The 18,170-nt window shown below is 37.1% G+C and overlaps 2 protein-coding genes across 2 annotated transcripts; both read left to right on the top strand.

The window, feature by feature from the left end:
* The first annotated feature begins 6,771 nt into the window (after positions 1-6,771).
* Positions 6,772-7,410, top strand: LOC122115547 (claudin-34-like). Its single transcript, XM_042689036.1, has one exon. It carries the CDS (start codon positions 6,772-6,774, stop codon positions 7,408-7,410), a length of 639 nt encoding a protein of 212 aa, XP_042544970.1.
* A 9,106-nt stretch (positions 7,411-16,516) lies between these two features.
* LOC122115542 lies at positions 16,517-17,245 on the top strand (the record flags this gene model as incomplete). Its single annotated transcript, XM_042689027.1, has 1 exon — positions 16,517-17,245. A coding segment is annotated over one exon (729 nt), but the record flags the coding sequence as incomplete, so codon positions are not given.
* Positions 17,246-18,170: the final 925 nt, after the last annotated feature.

The raw sequence follows: 18,170 nt of genomic DNA, 5'->3' as shown, positions 1-18,170 counted from the left end.
CCATGACCGGACCAAAAAAAAAAAAAAAAAAGTAAATAAGTAAACTTCATACTTATATGACATTGTATATCAAATATACTTAATAGACATCTGTGGAATAATCTACCCTACAACCAAAAACAATTCACCCTTGAGTGAATAGGACACTAAAGAAATAATGGATCTAAAAAAACTTCCTATAAGTAAATAAAAAATATTTAAAAACCACCTTTGAGATACAATAAGAAGAAAAAAAAATATGTTTACAAAGAATATCTTCGAGGAAGTGCTCATCATCCCTGGCCATAAAGAAAATGCAAATCAAAACAACTCAGATTCCATCTCAGCCCAGTTAAATTAGCCAATATTCTGAATTTGAACAACAAATGTTTGTAGAGATGTTGGTGGAATATAAAGTAGTACTACCATTTTGGATGTCAGTCTGGAGGTTTCTCTAGAAACTAAATATAGGCCTTTCCTATAACCCAGCCATACCAATCCTGGGCATCTATCCAGAACATCACATCTCTGTTTAATGCTGCACTATTCACAATAAAACTGTGGGAAGTCTCAATGTCTTATAATAGATGAGTGGATCACTCTATACACAATGCAATTTTACACAGCCACTAGAAAGAATAATGTTTTGTATGTCATTAGCAGGGAATTGGACCTTGAACAGATCATGTTAAGTGAGGTAATCCAAGTTCAGAAGGACAAAGGGCACATTATTTTCCCTCATATGCAGAAGCTAGATCTAAAATAGGACATAATACATTATACAGGTCCCTAGAAACCAAATGAAGATACTCTTAGGAACACAAAGGCATAATGCCTATGTGCATCTGATCATAGGAAATAATACTTATCAAAATGAACTTTAGGAATTGTTTTTGTTTCTTTTCTGTTTTTGTTTTCTTTTTCTATGTTTTCATTTATATGTCTTTGCAGTATAAGGGGTGGCACAGAAATAGAGGAAAAAGGGATGAGCAAAACAGCAATGGTATTCACTGGACACTATGTTGAAAGGGAAAAACAGAGTGAGGGAAGAGGTGACATTGTCCTAGAGAAATGTATATTTTACCTGACTTATGTAGCTATAACCCCTCTGTATATCACAGTTATAATAACTTTTAAAAATTACAAAATCCTCATTAAAATATCACTGTGCTGGGAGCTGGTGGGTAATGCCTGTAATCCTACCTGCCCAGGAAACTGAGATCTAAAGATTGTAGGCTGGGAAGGTGGCTCAGTGGTAGTGCTTGCCTTGCATGCATGAGGCCCTGGGTTTGATTCCTCAGTACCACATAAGCAGAAAAAGCCAGCAGTGGCACTGTGGCTCAAGTGGTAGAGCGCTAGCCTTGAGCTGAAGAGCTGAGAGACATTGCCCACGCCCAGAGTTCAGGCCCCACAACCAAAAAAAAAAAAAAGAGAGAGAGAGAGAGAGAGAGAAAGAAAGGAAAAGATTGTAGTTCAAAGCCAGCCCAAGTAGAAAAGTTCTTGAGACACTGTATCCCCAATAAGCTACCAAAAAACGGGATTGTGCCTTAAGCGGTAGAGCACTAGATTTGCATGAAAGAGCTCAGAGAGAGTGCCAGGCCCTGAGTTCAAGCCCTAGAACCAGCACCAAATAAATTAATAAAAATCAAGTATATGATATCTTCCCTACCCCCCAATCCTGCAGCACTGTCCCTGAGCTTCTTTTGCTCAAGGCTAGCACTCTACCATTTGAGCCACAGCATTACTTCCAGCTTTTCTGTTTATCTGGTTCTGAGGAATCAAACCCATGGCTTCATGCTTGCTAGGCATAGTCCCAGCCCAATTATAGGATGTATTGTAAACTTATAGAAAAACCAGAAACTGAACCCAAAAGCAGTAGGCAGACTTAAAATCATGGCAGAGTTTAATAAATAATAAAAGGTAGATTAAATGAACAGTACAAAGAAAAAAGAAACCAAAAGTTGGTTTTAGATAAAGAAACCAGGTTCTGGTGTCTCAAGCTTATAATCCAGGATACTCAGAGGCTTGAGATCCGAGGATCACTGTTCAAAGCCAGCCCAAGCAGGAATGTCCGTGAGACTCTTATCTCAAATAAACCACCAGAAAACTGGAAGTGGCATTGTGGCTCATGTGGTAGAATGCTAACCTTGAGCTAAGAACTCAGGGACAGCACCCAGTCATACACTTAAGCCCATGATCAACATCAACAACAACAAAAAAAAAGGAAGAAAGTTAAAGAAGAGTGACAAACCCTTAACAAATAAAAAAGAGAGGGTAGACTCAAAAAATTAGAGATATAAAAAGGGTACATAGGGCTGGGAAGATGACTCAGTGGTAGAGTGCTTGCCTTGCATGCATGAGATACTGAGTTCGATTCTTCAGAACCATATAGGCAGAAAAAGCCGGAAGTGGTGGTGTGGCTCAGTTAGTGGAGAGCTAGCCTTGAGCTGAAGAGCTGAAGGACAGTGCCCAGGCCCAGAGTTCAGGCCCCACAACCACCAATAAAAAGGGGGAAGGGGGCACAAGGCAACAAATAGATTCGAGATAATTAAAATTTTTAATTATAATCCAACAAGAAAATTTAGAAAAATGGCAAAGTTTCTAGATTAAAAATTAAAAAGAGGATATAAAACACCTATAGAGACTAAGAAGCAATGAAATAAAGCAATATTTTTTCAACAGGGCTCACAGGATTTACTGCTGAGTTTGTACAAATCCTTTAAAAACTAATGCAAATGTTCCTGTACCTGTTTCATATGACTATTGCCATACCCATTCTTATTTTAACCAGTCTTACAAAAGAAAAGGGTTAGAGAGGAAGGATGAAAGTGAGAGGAAAGGAAAGATTGAGAAAAAATAAAGAAAATTACAGACCAATTTCTTTGATGAACATAGATGCAAATACATAATCAAATAGTTAGAAACTGAATTAAACAATACCTTGAAGTCTATACAATCATGATCAAGTTAGTTTCATTCCAAGCTGTAAAGATAGTTCAACAAATATGGTAAAACAATAAATACAATATAGCACATTAGTTAGAGAACAAAAAACACATAATCTCACTAAATGTTCATGTTTGTCCATGTTCAAAATTCTATCAGAATATAACCCCTGAACAAACTAGGAACTGTAGAAATATTTTCCAACATAATAAACCAATATATGATAAACCCACAATGAGCAATGTATTAAATGAGGAAATACAAACCATTTTCTATAGTGTAGGGAATGAAGGAAGCTTGTTTAGTCTCGCTATGCTTGTTCAATGGCCATAGAAGTAAGATGAGAGTGGCTGGGAATGTGGCTTAGTGGTAGATGCTTGCCTAGCATGCATAAAGCCCTGGGTTCAATTCTTCAGTACCACATAAACAAAAAAAGCTGGACATGGCACTGTGGCTCAAGTGATAAGAGTGCTAGCTTTGAGCAAAAGAAGCTCAGGGACAGTCAACAGGCCCTGAGTTCAAGACCCAAGACTGGCAATAAATAAATAAATAAATAAACAAACAAACAAGCAAACAAACATGATGGGAGAAATTAAAGGGATAGAAGTAGGAAATTATCCTATTTGTAAATATGATCTTATCCTTCAAAGATTCTAAATAATCCATCAAAAAATTCTAAATCCAAGCAATACTTTGGCAACATGAAAAGGTCAACAAAATCAACATATAAAACTAATACTTCGGGGCTGGGAAGGTAGCTCAGTGGTAGAGTGCTTGCCTTGCATGCATGAGGCCCTGAGTTTGATTCCCCAGCACCACATAAGCAAAAAGAAAAAAAGCTGGAAGTGGTGCTGTGGCTCAAGTGGTAGAGCGCTAGCCTTGAGCTGAAGAGCTGAGGGACAGCGCCCAGGCCCAGAGTTAAGGCCCTATGACTGGAGCAAAAAAAATTTAAAAACTAACACTTCTTCTGTATACTAATGCACATGCTGTGGAAGTAACTAAGTAAAATTTTCTACTCACAATAGCCCAAAAATTTTAATAAGAATAAGAGATGAATTACCTCTACAGAAATTTTAAAATTTTGAAGACCTTCCATTTTCACAAATTGGTAGGACTATTATCACTTAAATGCATATTGGCAAAAGCAAATAATACAAATTCAATGTAAACCCTATAAAAATCGCAAGGTTACCAGGTCCAGCGGCTCTTGCCTATAATGCTAGCTACTCAGGAAACTGAAGCCTATAGATTGAAGTTTGATGCTAGCCCATCAAAGAAAGTCTCTGAGACTCTTATCTCCAATTAACTACTAAAAAAAAAAAAAGCTGAGGTAAAGTTATGGCTTAAGTCCCCCCAAAATAAATTAAGTTAAATTACTGAAATTCAGGCCTCAGTCATCCCCCCCCCCCAAAAAAAACTGACTAAGTTCAGTTATTAAAAACAAAAAAGCTTTGAATTTGAGCATCAGTGTAATCATAGCTACTTTGGATGCTAAGGTCTGAGGATGTTTATTTGAAGCCAACATCATGAGATAAATTTAAGAGATTTTTATCTTCAATTTATTGGCAAAAAGCCATAATTGGAGGCATAGCTCAAGTTGTAGAACACTAATTGTGAATAAAAGGCTGACTAAGAGCTCAAAGTTCCTCAAGTATGCCCTGTTATGGGTATCCACATGCATCCACAAACACACACAAATATGCTGAGATTCTGTTTATGTTACCAATAAAAATAACAACAAATAGTGAACACACAGGAAAAGAAGAACCCTTATGAATTATTTATAGAAATGGAAATTATTGTAGCTACTACATAAATCAGTATGGAGAGTCCTCAGAAAACTAAAAATAGAACTACCATATAATTGTATTTATAGTGCTATAACACAAGTATAAAATACTATTTCTGGCCATATATCTGATAAAATCTAAGAGATACCTATACAGTAATGTTTATCGCAGTATAACAATAACCAATGGATCAGGCTTAGTATCCTCAACTCAAGACTAGATTTAAAAATATGATATATACACACATGTATTATTCAGCCATAAATCACAATAAAATGTCATTTAAAGAATAATGCGGGGCTGGGAAGGTGGCTCAGTGGTAGAGCACTTGCCTTGCAAGCATGAGGCCCTGGGTTCGATTCCTCAGCACCACATAAGCAAAAATAAAAAAAAAAAAAAAGCCAGAAGTAGCACTGTGGCTCAAGTGGTAGAGCTCTAGCCTTGAGCTGAAGAGCTGAGGGACAGCGCCCAGGCCCAGAGTTCAGGCCCCACGACTGGACCCAAAAAAAAAAAAAAAAAAAAAAGAATAATGCAAAAAACTAGAAATCATCATTTTAAACAAAGTAAGTCAGAGTGAGACACACAAAATACTACATAGTCTTAGATGTCTATCATAATTAAACACACACACACACACACACACACACACACAAAGAATGTTCTATAAGATAGGAACCAGACAAGACATGCCTGTAATCATAGTTACTCAGGGGACAGATCACAGTTTGAAGCCGGTTCAGGGAGGAAAGCCTATGAGATTCTTTTTTTTTTTTTTTGTCGGCCGTGGGGCTTGAACTCTGGGCCTGGGCACTGTCCCTCAGCTCTTCAGCTCAAGGCGAGCACTCTACCACTTGAGCTACAGTGCCTCTTCCCCTGTGAGATTCTTATGTACACGAAACTACCAAAAACAACAGAAGTACAGCTATGGCTCAAGTGGTAGAGCACTAGCCTTGAGCAAAAAAGCTCAGGGAGAGTCCATGAGTTCAAGCCCTAAGACACACACACACACACACACACACACACACACACACACAAAAGAACCTATCAGAAGTAGGAGAAAAGGATGAAATAGGACAATGTCACCATAGTATTTCATATGCATATGTAAAAATAACTTGTTGAAGTGCATTTTAAAAGTAGGGAGAGACAAAGGATGTGAAGGGTAAACAAAGGAGGAGGCTGCAATGCTTGGTAAGAAATGTACGCATTATCCTGCCCATGTAATTGTAACCCCTCTGTACAGTATGTTCACAAATAAAATAAAATAAATTTAAAAAAATAAATAAAAGTAGGGAGAGAATAAAATAATAGCAAGGGGAGTAATTTGAAGTTCATTATATGCATGTGTAGAAAGCAATGAAACTTCTCCATATAATTAATATACAAAAATGATTTAAAATATTAAAAATAACAACTGTGCTTTTAGAAGAAGCTGAGGCTTTCATATACATTGCTAGTGAGAATGAAAAATGATACAACTGAAATAGTTGAGTGGTCTCTAAACAATGAGATATTGTATGGTCCATTTGAAAGAATATGTGTCAACACCAAGTTTTATAGTGACATTATTTATAATAGGTAAAACAGGGAAGAAATCTAAATGTCTAAGACTTATGAGTAAATAAACCATGGCATACCTATTCAATAGTTTACTATTCAGTACTAAAGATGATAAAACTCAGACATCCTACAATACAAGTGAACCTTGAAATCTTATGTTAAGAGCCAAGGCCTAAAATAGTATATCTGTATGACTCATTTTTATCTTTACTGTTAGCATATAGCTCAATGGCATGTATATTGTATAAATTAACTAGTTTTGGGACTTAATGATCACTGATTTTAAGCTTTTAAATATTTTTAAGCTTTTCAGTCTCTTTATTATTTTTTCTGACTTCAAACTCAGCAGCAGATCAGGAAATCAAACCACCTTTTTCAAAAAATATAGACTTTTCTTCCTGGTATTTCTCCTCAATGGGGAACTGTTCCAGGCCCAAGGAGCCCATCCTCATTATGCCCTATGTTTGTTTGCAGTTGCCCTGTGTAGACTGCCATCATGATCTTGCCCATCACTAGTGCCAATCGCCAAGTAGCTGGTTTTGCTGTAGCTACTGTGGCATGGATCCTCTCCAGCATTTCCATGGGCCTCGTGGAGTGGCGAGTATGGTACATGGACAACCCATCACTCTCCTATTCTGGCATAGCCATGGTAGGAATGTGGAGAGTCTGCGTTTACCACCATGACAACAACTCCAGCAAGGTCAAAATGTGCCACCAATATACCTACTATGATACTTTTCTCCCTCCTGATATTCGTGTTAGTCAACACCTGCTGCTGTCCACAAACATTCTTGGGCTCTTTGGGAGAGCCTTAGTCATCTTGGCACTTAAGAATGTCTATCTGGGGATTCTTCAGAAGAATGTCACCTACAATCTATTTGTCATTTCAGGAATCCTGAACATCACTGCTAGTGGATGTGTCTCCATTGCTGTGCTCTGGAATTACTACTCCATCACAAACATGGAGGGGATTGACTTTACTCCATATTTCCATGTTCCCTTCAAACCAAATAGTCAGGAATTTGGGAGTGCCACTCTAGTGGCAACTCTAGCTGCCTTCTTATTTTTATTAAGTGGCACAACTTTTCTGTCTTACAGTTTTCCCCCAGACATCCAAGTGCACCCTGATGTTTGAAAATCAGTTTTCAATTGTGTTGGATCTACAAATCCAATATACCCAGAGGATATTAATGAGATGTTCTCTCAAACATTTTTAAGGACTTATGACAATGGACAAGATGCCTTGGAATAGAAATAGGCAAACTGAGTTATTATCTTTGTGTTTGAATTTGTTTACTGGGCCATTGGTTGAATTAGGCACTCATTTAAAAATGTCTACCCACCAACTGATCTGAATTTTAATAACTTTTTGATAAAATAAATACAATAAACCCAGTATGGAAACAAGTATGTTAATTTCTCACATGTCCCTCTGTTACTTAAGCTAAATAAATTTGGATCTTAGCATGGTCCCAGGTCACACCTGTAATCCTAACCACTTAGGAGGCTGAGATCTGAGAACTGTGTTTAAAGCCAGCCCAGGCTTGCTATGAAATGCCCATTTCCAATAAATTACCGAAGAGTCATTTGTGGCTCAAGTAGTAGAACACTAGCCTGATCAAAAGAAGCTCAGGAATATTGCTCTCAAGTCCCTGCATTCAAACATCAGGAGCACTACACACACACACACACACACACACACACACACACACACAAAGTGGATTTTCCTAACAACATAAGAGTGTCTCTGAAAGTATTGTAAAATGTGAAAAAGTGCAAATGTTACTAAGTCTCCTCCTACACTCATTACAAGATTCAATCATTCTCAAGATTTTATCATACTGATTATGTCTTTTCCTTCCTTCCTTTCAGGATGATTTTAAATCATAATCCTTAGATCCAAACCTTCTGAGTAGTCAGGATTACAATAGTAAGCTACATGAGCCTGGGGGAATTTTACATTTTCTCTTATGCTCTGTGTTTAACTGCACAGTCTATATCCAGCTATGGATGGATAGCTGATGTTCCAAACAAGATTTAAGAGTCAGCATGATCCTTTTCCAAGGGCGTGGGTTGGCCCCCCCTGGGACTCACCAGGCAAAGAAGGGAGATGATAAAATTCCTTTACAGGAAGAATGGTCCCCAGCCTGTGTATTGTGTTGAACAGAAAAAGGAGTGATTAGGATTATTTTTTAAAAAATAGCCACAAGCACCTTGCTCCTCCTCACTTTTTTTTAAATTTATTTTTTCTAAGTATTTTAAACCAAACTTCAGACATATCCTTTTGCTCACATGTGTTTAAATTTTGATTCTGTTTAAAAATGTGAAAAAAGTGCAATTTGTAAGTGCCATTTGTGGCTTTTACCTGTTTTCCCAGATACTCAGGAAGCTGAGATCTGGAATATCACAATTCAAAGCAAAGCAGTACAGAAAAGTTCACAAGTTCTCCAACCAGTAAAAAGCCAAACTAGATGTGTGACTGAAGTAGTAAAGCAAGCAATAACACCAAGTATGAGGCCCTGAGTTAAAACTCCAGTAATAGCAAACAAATACAACCCCAAAATTTTCTTGCATGACAATGTTGTATCTTTAACATGGTAGGTGCTGGTGGCTCATGCCTAAAATCCTAGCTAACCAGGGGGCTAAACTCAGGATTCAAAGCTAGCCTGGGCAGGAAAGTCCATGAGACTCATCTTCAACTCATCTTCCAGAAAACTGAAAATGGTGCTGTGACACAGTGGAAGAGCACTTGCCTTGAGCTGAAGGACAGAGTCCAAGCCCAGAATTCAAGCCCCATGATGGGGGAAAAAAACAAAAAACCTTAACTTCTTTTATTCTTGGTCATTTGTGTCCCTTATTAAAAGACCTAGAGCCACAGGATCTGTGGTAGAAGACTCAATATGTGTTTTGAAAATAAAGATTGGAACAGGCATGATGACACATAATTGTGCCAGCTATAAGGGAGGCAGAGATGAAAAAAATGCCATCTGAAGACAACAAATGAAAAATTATAGAATTCCATTTCAAAGCTAGCTGGATGTGGTGGTGCATACTTGTAAGGCCATCTATCAGAAGTCATGGATAGTAAATAGATTTTAAATCCCATCCTTGGATACTGTATAATTAATAATTATAGTAAGAAGAGCTGGAGGGTGTTGCTTGTTGTAAGGCCAACACAAGACCCTGAGTTCAAACCTTAGTACTACAAACAAAACAACTTTTCTTGTCCTTCTCATAACCATATTGCTACTACTCTAAAAATGAATTACTCAAATACCCAAGGTCCAATTTTCCTAGAAACTCAGGAGGCTGAGATGTAAGAATTGACATTCAAAGCCAGCCTGGACTCATATCTCCAATAAAGTTGCCAAAAGATGAAGTAAAGGTATGGTTCAACTAGTATAATACCAGCCTTGAGCAAACAAGCAAGATCTATGGTCCTAAATCCAAACCCCAATATTGGGACAAAAAGTGCCATAATTCTACCTACATAGGAGGTTGAAACTGATAGGTATGCACTTTCATGGCTAGCTGGGGAAGAAAAGTTTATGAGACCTCAACAGTTGGTCTTGTTGATGTACATATATTACTGTAACTACATGAAAGGCTCAGTAAAGAAGATCACATTTCTAGATCAGCTGGGCATGATGGTACATGTCAATCAGAAATATGACAGGAAACCTAAAAGTAAGTGCTACTTATTGTGGCTGCTCAGGAGGCTGAGATCTGAGGATCAAGGTTTAAAGCAAGCCTGAGAAGAAAAATCTTTAATATTCTATACAGCCCATAAGCCAGACACAAAGCATGACTCAAATGATGAACTGCCAGCCATAAATTCCAAAACCTATCAAGATTCTGGCATCGACAGAAAAAAGCAAACAAACCACTGAAAAAATATCTGCAGATGTGGCTTACATATAGAATACCTGCCTGAGGCTCTGAGTTCAAGCCCTCATACTGCCACAAAAAAAAAGAAAAAGAAACTGTAAATTTTATTTTCTTTCTTTTTTCCTTCCTTTCTTTCTTTTTTAATAGTAGATGGCATCAAGTCTGGACTTCATGCTATAGCACTGGGTTGAGTTATAACTCCAGCCATTTTGTATTTACTTTGTTTTTCAGAGAGGGTTTCCCTGAGATTTTCTATGAGTCTTCTGATAGCACCTCCTATGCAGCAAGCATTACAGGTGTGAACCACAACACTCAGCTAAGAGTACGTTTTTCAAGACCATCATAATATTACCTCAAGGAATTCTTAGTCAATGAAATTTATTCTAGGAAAATGATTTTCCTAATTAACAAATGGTACAGTTAACATTAATATAATGTAACAAAACTTAAGAAATGTTGACATTAAAGCATATTTATTTACATTACCTGTTATAACAGCAGGTTATTATCATTTTGATTGGGACAATGCTAGAGCATGAGCTGAGCTGGGCACTGCCCCTTATATCTGTAACTCTACTTCTAGAGCTCTTTAGAAGTTAATTGGTGATAAGAATCTCACAGACTTTCCTGCCCTAGCTGGTTTTGAAACACAATCCTCAGATCTCATTACAGATGTGAGCCACTAGTGCTGGGCTCATTCACCCTTTTATCCAGCCTGGTATGAATCAATTCCATAAATAGAGTTAACACAAAATATAAAACAAGACTATCTGAACAGACATGTATATATTTAAACTAATCATTTAGAGTACATTCACATGATAGAATACTATGCAAGGAGAAAAATGTCAAGGGGAAGGAAGTTTGGGGTAAAAGTTAGATCAGAGTAACTATTTCTGATATGATACTGAATAGTAGGTTGATTATAGATAACAATACAGTAAAAAGTTAGAAAAGGAGATAATATTTAACCTAATTTAAGAATTATACAATGTGTATATGTATAAAAATAAGATTTCACGTAACACGGTAATACATTTTATTCAGTTACTTTAAGATCTCTACATACTGATATAAAGTTATTTTCAGGAATTTATTATTAAGTAGAAAAACAAGAACCCAAATAATATATAAATACCACAATGGCGTTTTGTAACAGATGAAATAAAAATAAACATACCATATTTTCAAAAGAAAATACTGGAAAATAAAGCAAAGTTTAAAATGCCTATGATGGGAAAGAATAGAGCTTAAAAGTAAAAATTAACTCCAATTTATTAGATCAATATTACACATATTTTTAAAGTCTACGTCAAACAAGGTAGAACACAATATTTAATAGTAAAAAAAAAAAATGGCCCGGTATCATTGGCTCATTTCTGTAATCCTAGCTACTCAGGAGATGGAGATCTGAGGACTATAGTTCATGAGACTCTCACCTCCAATTAACCACCAGAAAACCGTAAGTGGCACTGTGGTTCAAGTGGTAAAGCCCTAGCCTTGAGCTGAGGAGCTGAGGGGCAGTGCCAGATCCAGTGTTCAAGCCCCACAACACACACACACACACACACACACACACACACACACACACACACACACACACACACACGTAGTAAAAAAAAAAAATCAGGGCTGGAAACTAGCTCAGTTGTAGACATGCATGAGGCCCTGTAATCCTGTCTACTTAGGAGGCTGAAATCTGAGGATCATTGTTCAAAACCAGCTGGGCAGGAAGGTCTGTGAGACTCATCAATTAACCACCAGAAAACTGGAAGTGGCACTATGGCTCAAGTACTAGAGTGCTAACCTTGAGCTGAAGAACTAAGGAACAGCACCCAGGCCCAGAATTAAAGCCCGATGACTCTCCCCCCAACTCCACCCCTATCTCCCGTCCCCCCCCTCTTCCCCCCCGACCACACACACACAAAAAGGGTGAAGAATCTGCAATTTTTCTGGATAGTAACTACAGGTACTTTCTACTAGTAGGCTATGATTCAAGCTGTCTAATTTTGGTAATTGCTAATACTGTGACCAGAATGGTGATCCATTTTGCATATTCCTGAGCTATCCATTAGAATGTCTTGCTTCCTCACAACCTTGTCAAAAGAATACATTGTAAAGAATAGAAATAGGCTAGGCACCAGTGGTAGAGGATGAAATTGAGGATGCTGGAGTCCGTGAGACTCTCATCTCTAATAAATAAATACTCAGAAAAAGACAGAAGTAGAACTGTGACTCAAGTGGTAGAACACTAACCTTGAGCACAAAAAGGCTGAGGGATAATGCCCAGGACCTGAGTTCAAGCCCCAGGACAGGCAAAAAAAAAAGAAAGAATAGGAATTACAAGTAGTTCAATATGATAGATGAGAAATTGTATCTCATTTATTAATGAAGTTGAACATTTTTCAGATGTTTTAGGGCTATGGTTATCGGTCAGGTAATTGTGTAAGTTTTTCAATGGTGTAACAAAATAAGAAAAACTGAATTCAAAAAAAAAAGATGTATTTAGTTCATTTAGTTTTGGTCTATGATCAGCTGGCTCCAAGGTTTTTAAGTCTGCAACAAAGCAGAAGAATCATGGCTGAGGAGAATGGTGAAGATGGGAAGAACAAAAAGGGAAAAGTACTATGTACCCATAAAGTCAGTATGTGATGCAAATTTTATGTCTTAGAATTTGTTCACTAAGAATTTACCAACCAAAAAAAAAAAAGAAAAGAAAAGAAAAGAAATTGAAGGTGATGCAAATAAACACAATGACATTTCATGTTCAAAAAAAAAAAAATTTACCAACCAGCCCTGGCAGTCATGGAAATGTTTTATTTTTCTTTCATCTGGCCATTACTATCATTTGTAAGCATCAGAGATCCTAAAAACTTGTTAGGCATTCCTTAAATAATATCTTGGTCTTTATAAAAAGCTTCATTATTAACAAATGGTCCCCTGAAAGAGGTCATATCAAGCTATCTTGTGACATACAGGATCTCCATTATATTTTTTTGCATTATTAACTTGACTAGTTAGTATTTTTACCTAAAACTATCTAAATGTCACTTTTAGTATGAATGTTAACTCCTTCTATTGTAAACATCATTTCTATTGTCATATATTTGCTTACTGTAAACACCAAAAACTTGAATGTATATGAGCAAAGTAAAAGGTTAACTTGAAACTAAAAGATATTGTTACCACTCTAGAGGGTGTCCTTCCTTTAAAAAATCAAATACCTCTTTGCATTTTGTGAAGTGCTTTGATGATAAAGTTTTACTAGAGTCAAATATATAGCACCAACCATCTTAGTCATGTTAAAGTATCTTAATAAACAGTATGTTCATTAAGCTTATAAACTAATCCCTAGAACATTTTCATCTCTGCCAAATGAAATGTTGGCAAATCACTCCATTACCCCTCCTCTCCTAAGGCCCTAGCAACCAACATTGTACTCTGGCTCCAAAAATTCCTCCTACAGGCACTTCAAGTTTAAGGAATAGATAGCTCTTTGGTGACTGGCTCATTATACTTATCATTAAGCCTTCAAGGCTCATCCAGGGCATAGCCTGTGTCAGAACTGTCTACACTTAGACTGTTATCTAATGACCCCTTGATTATCCATTCATCCATCTTTGTACAGGCAGATTTTTGCTTTGGTAGCTCTGAAAAATGCCATGAAGCTATCTATTCTAGACTTTTGAGCACATGTCCACAATTAGAAATGTTTATCGTTTGAGAATTCTAAGTTTAAATTTTGAAGTTTAAAATGTCCAATATCCTATATTTCATTTTTCTGTATCGCTCTTTTGGTCCATGTAACTTACCGAACTTCAATTTGTTATTTAACTTGTCTGAGTTTTCACTTTAATGATGTGGGGATCATTAGTGATCATCCTTGGATTGTCATGGGATTAAATGTAAAAAGTGTGGGGGCTGTGAAGGTGGCTCAGTGGTAGAGCACTTGCCTTGCATGCCTGCGGCCCTGGGTTCAATTCCTCAGCACCACATAAGCAAAAAGAAAAAAGCCAGAAGTGGCGCTGTGGCTCAAGTGGTAGAGCGCTAGCCTTGAGCTGAATTGCTGAGGGACAGCGCCCAGGCCCAGAGTTCAGGCCCCACGACCAGACCCAAATAAATAAATAAATGTAAGAAATAATGTAATTAAATGTAATATTCCTGAAGTATTTGGATTACACCTTAACTTACACAGCACAAATGGGACACGTGAAAGAAATGTGTGAAGCTTTGCTTTGACCTCACAATCTGTATAACAGTACTTTAGATGGTTCATATAGATGGTTCATCTCTTTCTGGGAATCTTTTCAGGTTGGCTGGACAATTCCCTTCCCTGTTCAACATTTTCTACTGCTGTGAAGAACATTGGTGATTCTCCCATCATCCAAATGTGTGAATTCATGTCCAAGATATATAGGTAATTAACAAGATAAGTCTTCCATAAATCTTTCAAATTTGGGGGATATTCTTGGACCATAATTTTCTGATATCCCTAACACAAAGATTTATATTGACAAAGATTTAAATAAGTTACTTCTTACTACAAATGTGAAATATAAGCTTTTCTTCATTATGTTGTATTAATTCTCATAAAATATATTACTGTGGGCTGGGAAGGTGGCTCAGTGGTAGAGTGCTTGCCTTGCATGCATTAGGCCCTGGGTTCGATTCCTCAGCACCACATAAGCAGAAAAAGCCGGAAGTGGCGCTGTGGCTCAAGTGGTAGAGTGCTAGCCTTGAGCTGAAGAGCTGAGGGACAATGCCCAGGCCCTGAGTTCAGGCCCTATGACCAGAAAAAAAAAAAAACATATATATATATATATATATATATATATATATACGTATATATATATATTACTGTATTTGAAGCTATAATTAATAGAGGTTCTACTATCCAAAGTAGGAGATTTGAGTAAGTCATGCATAAAATAGTTAATGGCCATACTTGCTTTAATTGTAAAGTAACAGACAGTTTTCACTAAAAACAAATTTTAGAAAATTATATAGATAAGGATGAAAGTACTCTATTCCACTGATATGCTTAGAAGTACTTCTTGGCATTTATGTTTTAAAGTTAAAATATATAAGAACCTAATTGTACAAATAAAGAAAATCAGAATTTGTTTTCTTGAGGAAAACACAAAATACTGTATCTGCCTAAAGTTTGTATAGATTGACTCATTCTTTTTTTGTGGTTCTGGAGTTTTGAATTCAAGGTTTAATGCTTATTAAGCAGTCATATATCACTTGAACCACATCTTCAGTCCTTTCTGCTGTGTATGTATGTGTGTTTTCCAGTAAGAGTCAAGGCTGGGGCACTGTGTCTTAGCTTTCTTGCTCAAGAATGGTGGTCTACCACTTGAGCCAAGCTCTACCTCTGGCTTTTTGCTGAACTGGTGATGAGTCTTTCCTAGATCCTTGGATCTAGATGGCTAGAATTTCAGGTGTAAGCCTTCTCTACCTAGTTATTCTTTTTTTTTTTTTTTTTTTGGGTCTGGTCATGGGGCCTGAACGCTGGGCCTGGGCGCTGTCCCTCAGCTCTTCAGCTCAAGTCTAGCGCTCTACCACTTGAGCCACAGCGCCACTTCAAGCTTTTTTTTTTTCTTTTTGCTTATGTGGTGCTGAGGAATCGAACCCAGGGCCTCAGGCATGCAAGGCAAGCGCTCTACCACTGAGCCACCTTCGCAGCCCTACCTAGTTATTCTTTATATACGATCTCTGATGGAAATTTTTCTACTTATTCTTCCCATGTAGCAGGTATGACAATTGTAACTTCCATGTCCATGACTTTGAATCTCACAAACATTTGGTATGGACTGGGCTAGATTTGAAAAACTCTCCTGATCTCTGCAATATTACAGGTGTGAGTCACTGAACCAGACATATATTCCACTATAATTTTGCTGATACCATGATTTATTTGGGCATTTCTTTAGAAACAAAGGTTATTTCCAACTTTTTTCTATGGCAAAAGATACTGAAATAAGCATCTCTACATAATTTTGTAAATCTGGGTTTACTATTTTCAGAATTGGAGTTGCTTTTTAAAAAGACATTGGAAATGAAATATACATATGATATATATTACAAATATCACATATACACATATTATATGTACATATATGTATATTGGTGTGGCTGTGGATATAATTCAGGGTCTTGCATGTGCTAGGCTCTTTCATTGAGCTATATACCCAGAACATCTTACAAATGGATACTTGTATAATAGTCATTGCTTTAAGGATTCTATTATTTTTATCTAAAATATTTAAAATACCATTATGTATGTAGAATGTTTAACTGAAACTAGATATTTAGCACTGTCTAATCCATGATACCTGTTCTTATTTCTCTCCTTGGCTTTCTTTGGTGTTCCTGTCCTGACTCCATGCCTTCTCAACTGTGTCTACAGTGTTTCTGAAGTGAAGCACTGGATCTGCAAACTGACTGGCCTCCTTTGCACTTATGTGGCATGGGCTTTTGGCCTAAGCTTAGCAAAGAGCAGATCCTGGCGAATGTGGGAATTTGACAGCAATATTGTCCAATTTGTGTTCATTGGACTCTGGGAAGCTTATTATTATCAAAAATTTAACATCTCTGGTTCAGTGGTTGAATTGCCAATGCACAGCAGTATCAATGCAAGCTGGATTATTTCACCTGAACTTCAGTATGGGCAGGACATGATACTGTTGGCTAATTTTATGAAGTCAGTAGTCCTAGTTTTCAGCACAGAGGCTACGTTGGTCAGCTGGATTAAAGCCCCATATCCACATTTCCTGCGATCTTGTTACAACATCTCTATCTTCTTTCTTGTCCTCAGCAGTGTTTGTACAGTAGGTGCTGTGAGCTGGAACTATGCTGTGGAGTTTTATGGCCAAACTACCCTTGACTTTCCAAGTACTTTTCCTGTTGAAAAGGAGGCACTGATAAAGAAACACTTCTCTCATGTTTTCCCACTAGGGATACTAACAGCTGCCTTCTCACTCTTTAGTGCAACCATGTTTATGTTTGAGACATGTTCATTGAAAAAGAGAAACAAAGTGGTGCCTGTGGCTGTGGCTAAAAGTCACCAAAAGATCTGAACTGAGGGCTTGTACCTTTGGAAAGTCTGATAACCATTTCCTTGAAGAGATTTCTTAAATCTACACAATATTGCTGTGCATTCATTTGCTTATTTAAAATAAAGCATAAATTTTAGTATCTCAAAATATGTCTAAAGCTTATATTTTCGTCTACTATGTAAATACATTCCTTCCTTTGAAAGTTTTCATTCCCTGAAACCATGCAAACATTTGTTCATAAATTGTCAAAATTCAAAGGGGAAAGTACAGGAAAGACAGTAGAAGAGTTTGACTGGCAACACTAAGAAGACAAGAAGTAGCAATAAGAGGGAGTGGCATCAGCAGGAGAATGAGGCAGCAAGTGCCTATTAATGAGCACAACAAATTCCAAGTCAACAGTATCTATAAAATCAGCTCATGTATACTCACAGGAAAATAACTATATTTCAAGATTAGAGTTCCTTTCAACTTGTAACTGGTGAAGCCAGTCAGCGTTTCTTAATCTTGGCAGTGATGATACCTGGAGTTGGGTTCTACTGGGAATAGGAAAGGTGTGTAATGAAAATTGTAGAATCCATAACTTCTCTCCTGATGTGAATCACCAAAACTGTCAGACATTTCTAAATGTCCTAGATAGTTGATAGTTAACATGGAATTTGAAGAGAGCCTGTGAACTGAATGTAACCCCAAACCCAGACTTAAGAAGTTATGAAATATTGAGAGGGTTTTGAAGAAATTGGCAAATAAATACAAATTATAGCTTTATAACTGTTGGCATCAAAAGTCTGTTGTGGTATTTTTCTTCCTTTTCTGTTTTTTGGTTTTGTTCTGTTTTTTTTTTTTTTTGCAATTTCAATGACTACGAAAATATAATCTTTTAGGCTGGTCGCTGGTGGCTCACACCTGTAATCCTAGCTACCCTGGAGGCTGAGATCTCAGGATTGCG

The sequence above is a fragment of the Dipodomys spectabilis genome, unplaced genomic scaffold, assembly GCF_019054845.1.
Source record: "Dipodomys spectabilis isolate Male_0828 unplaced genomic scaffold, ASM1905484v1 ptg000120l, whole genome shotgun sequence".
In the NCBI taxonomy this organism is placed as follows: domain Eukaryota; kingdom Metazoa; phylum Chordata; class Mammalia; order Rodentia; family Heteromyidae; genus Dipodomys; species Dipodomys spectabilis.
This window is presented reverse-complemented; position numbering and strand designations above follow the sequence as displayed.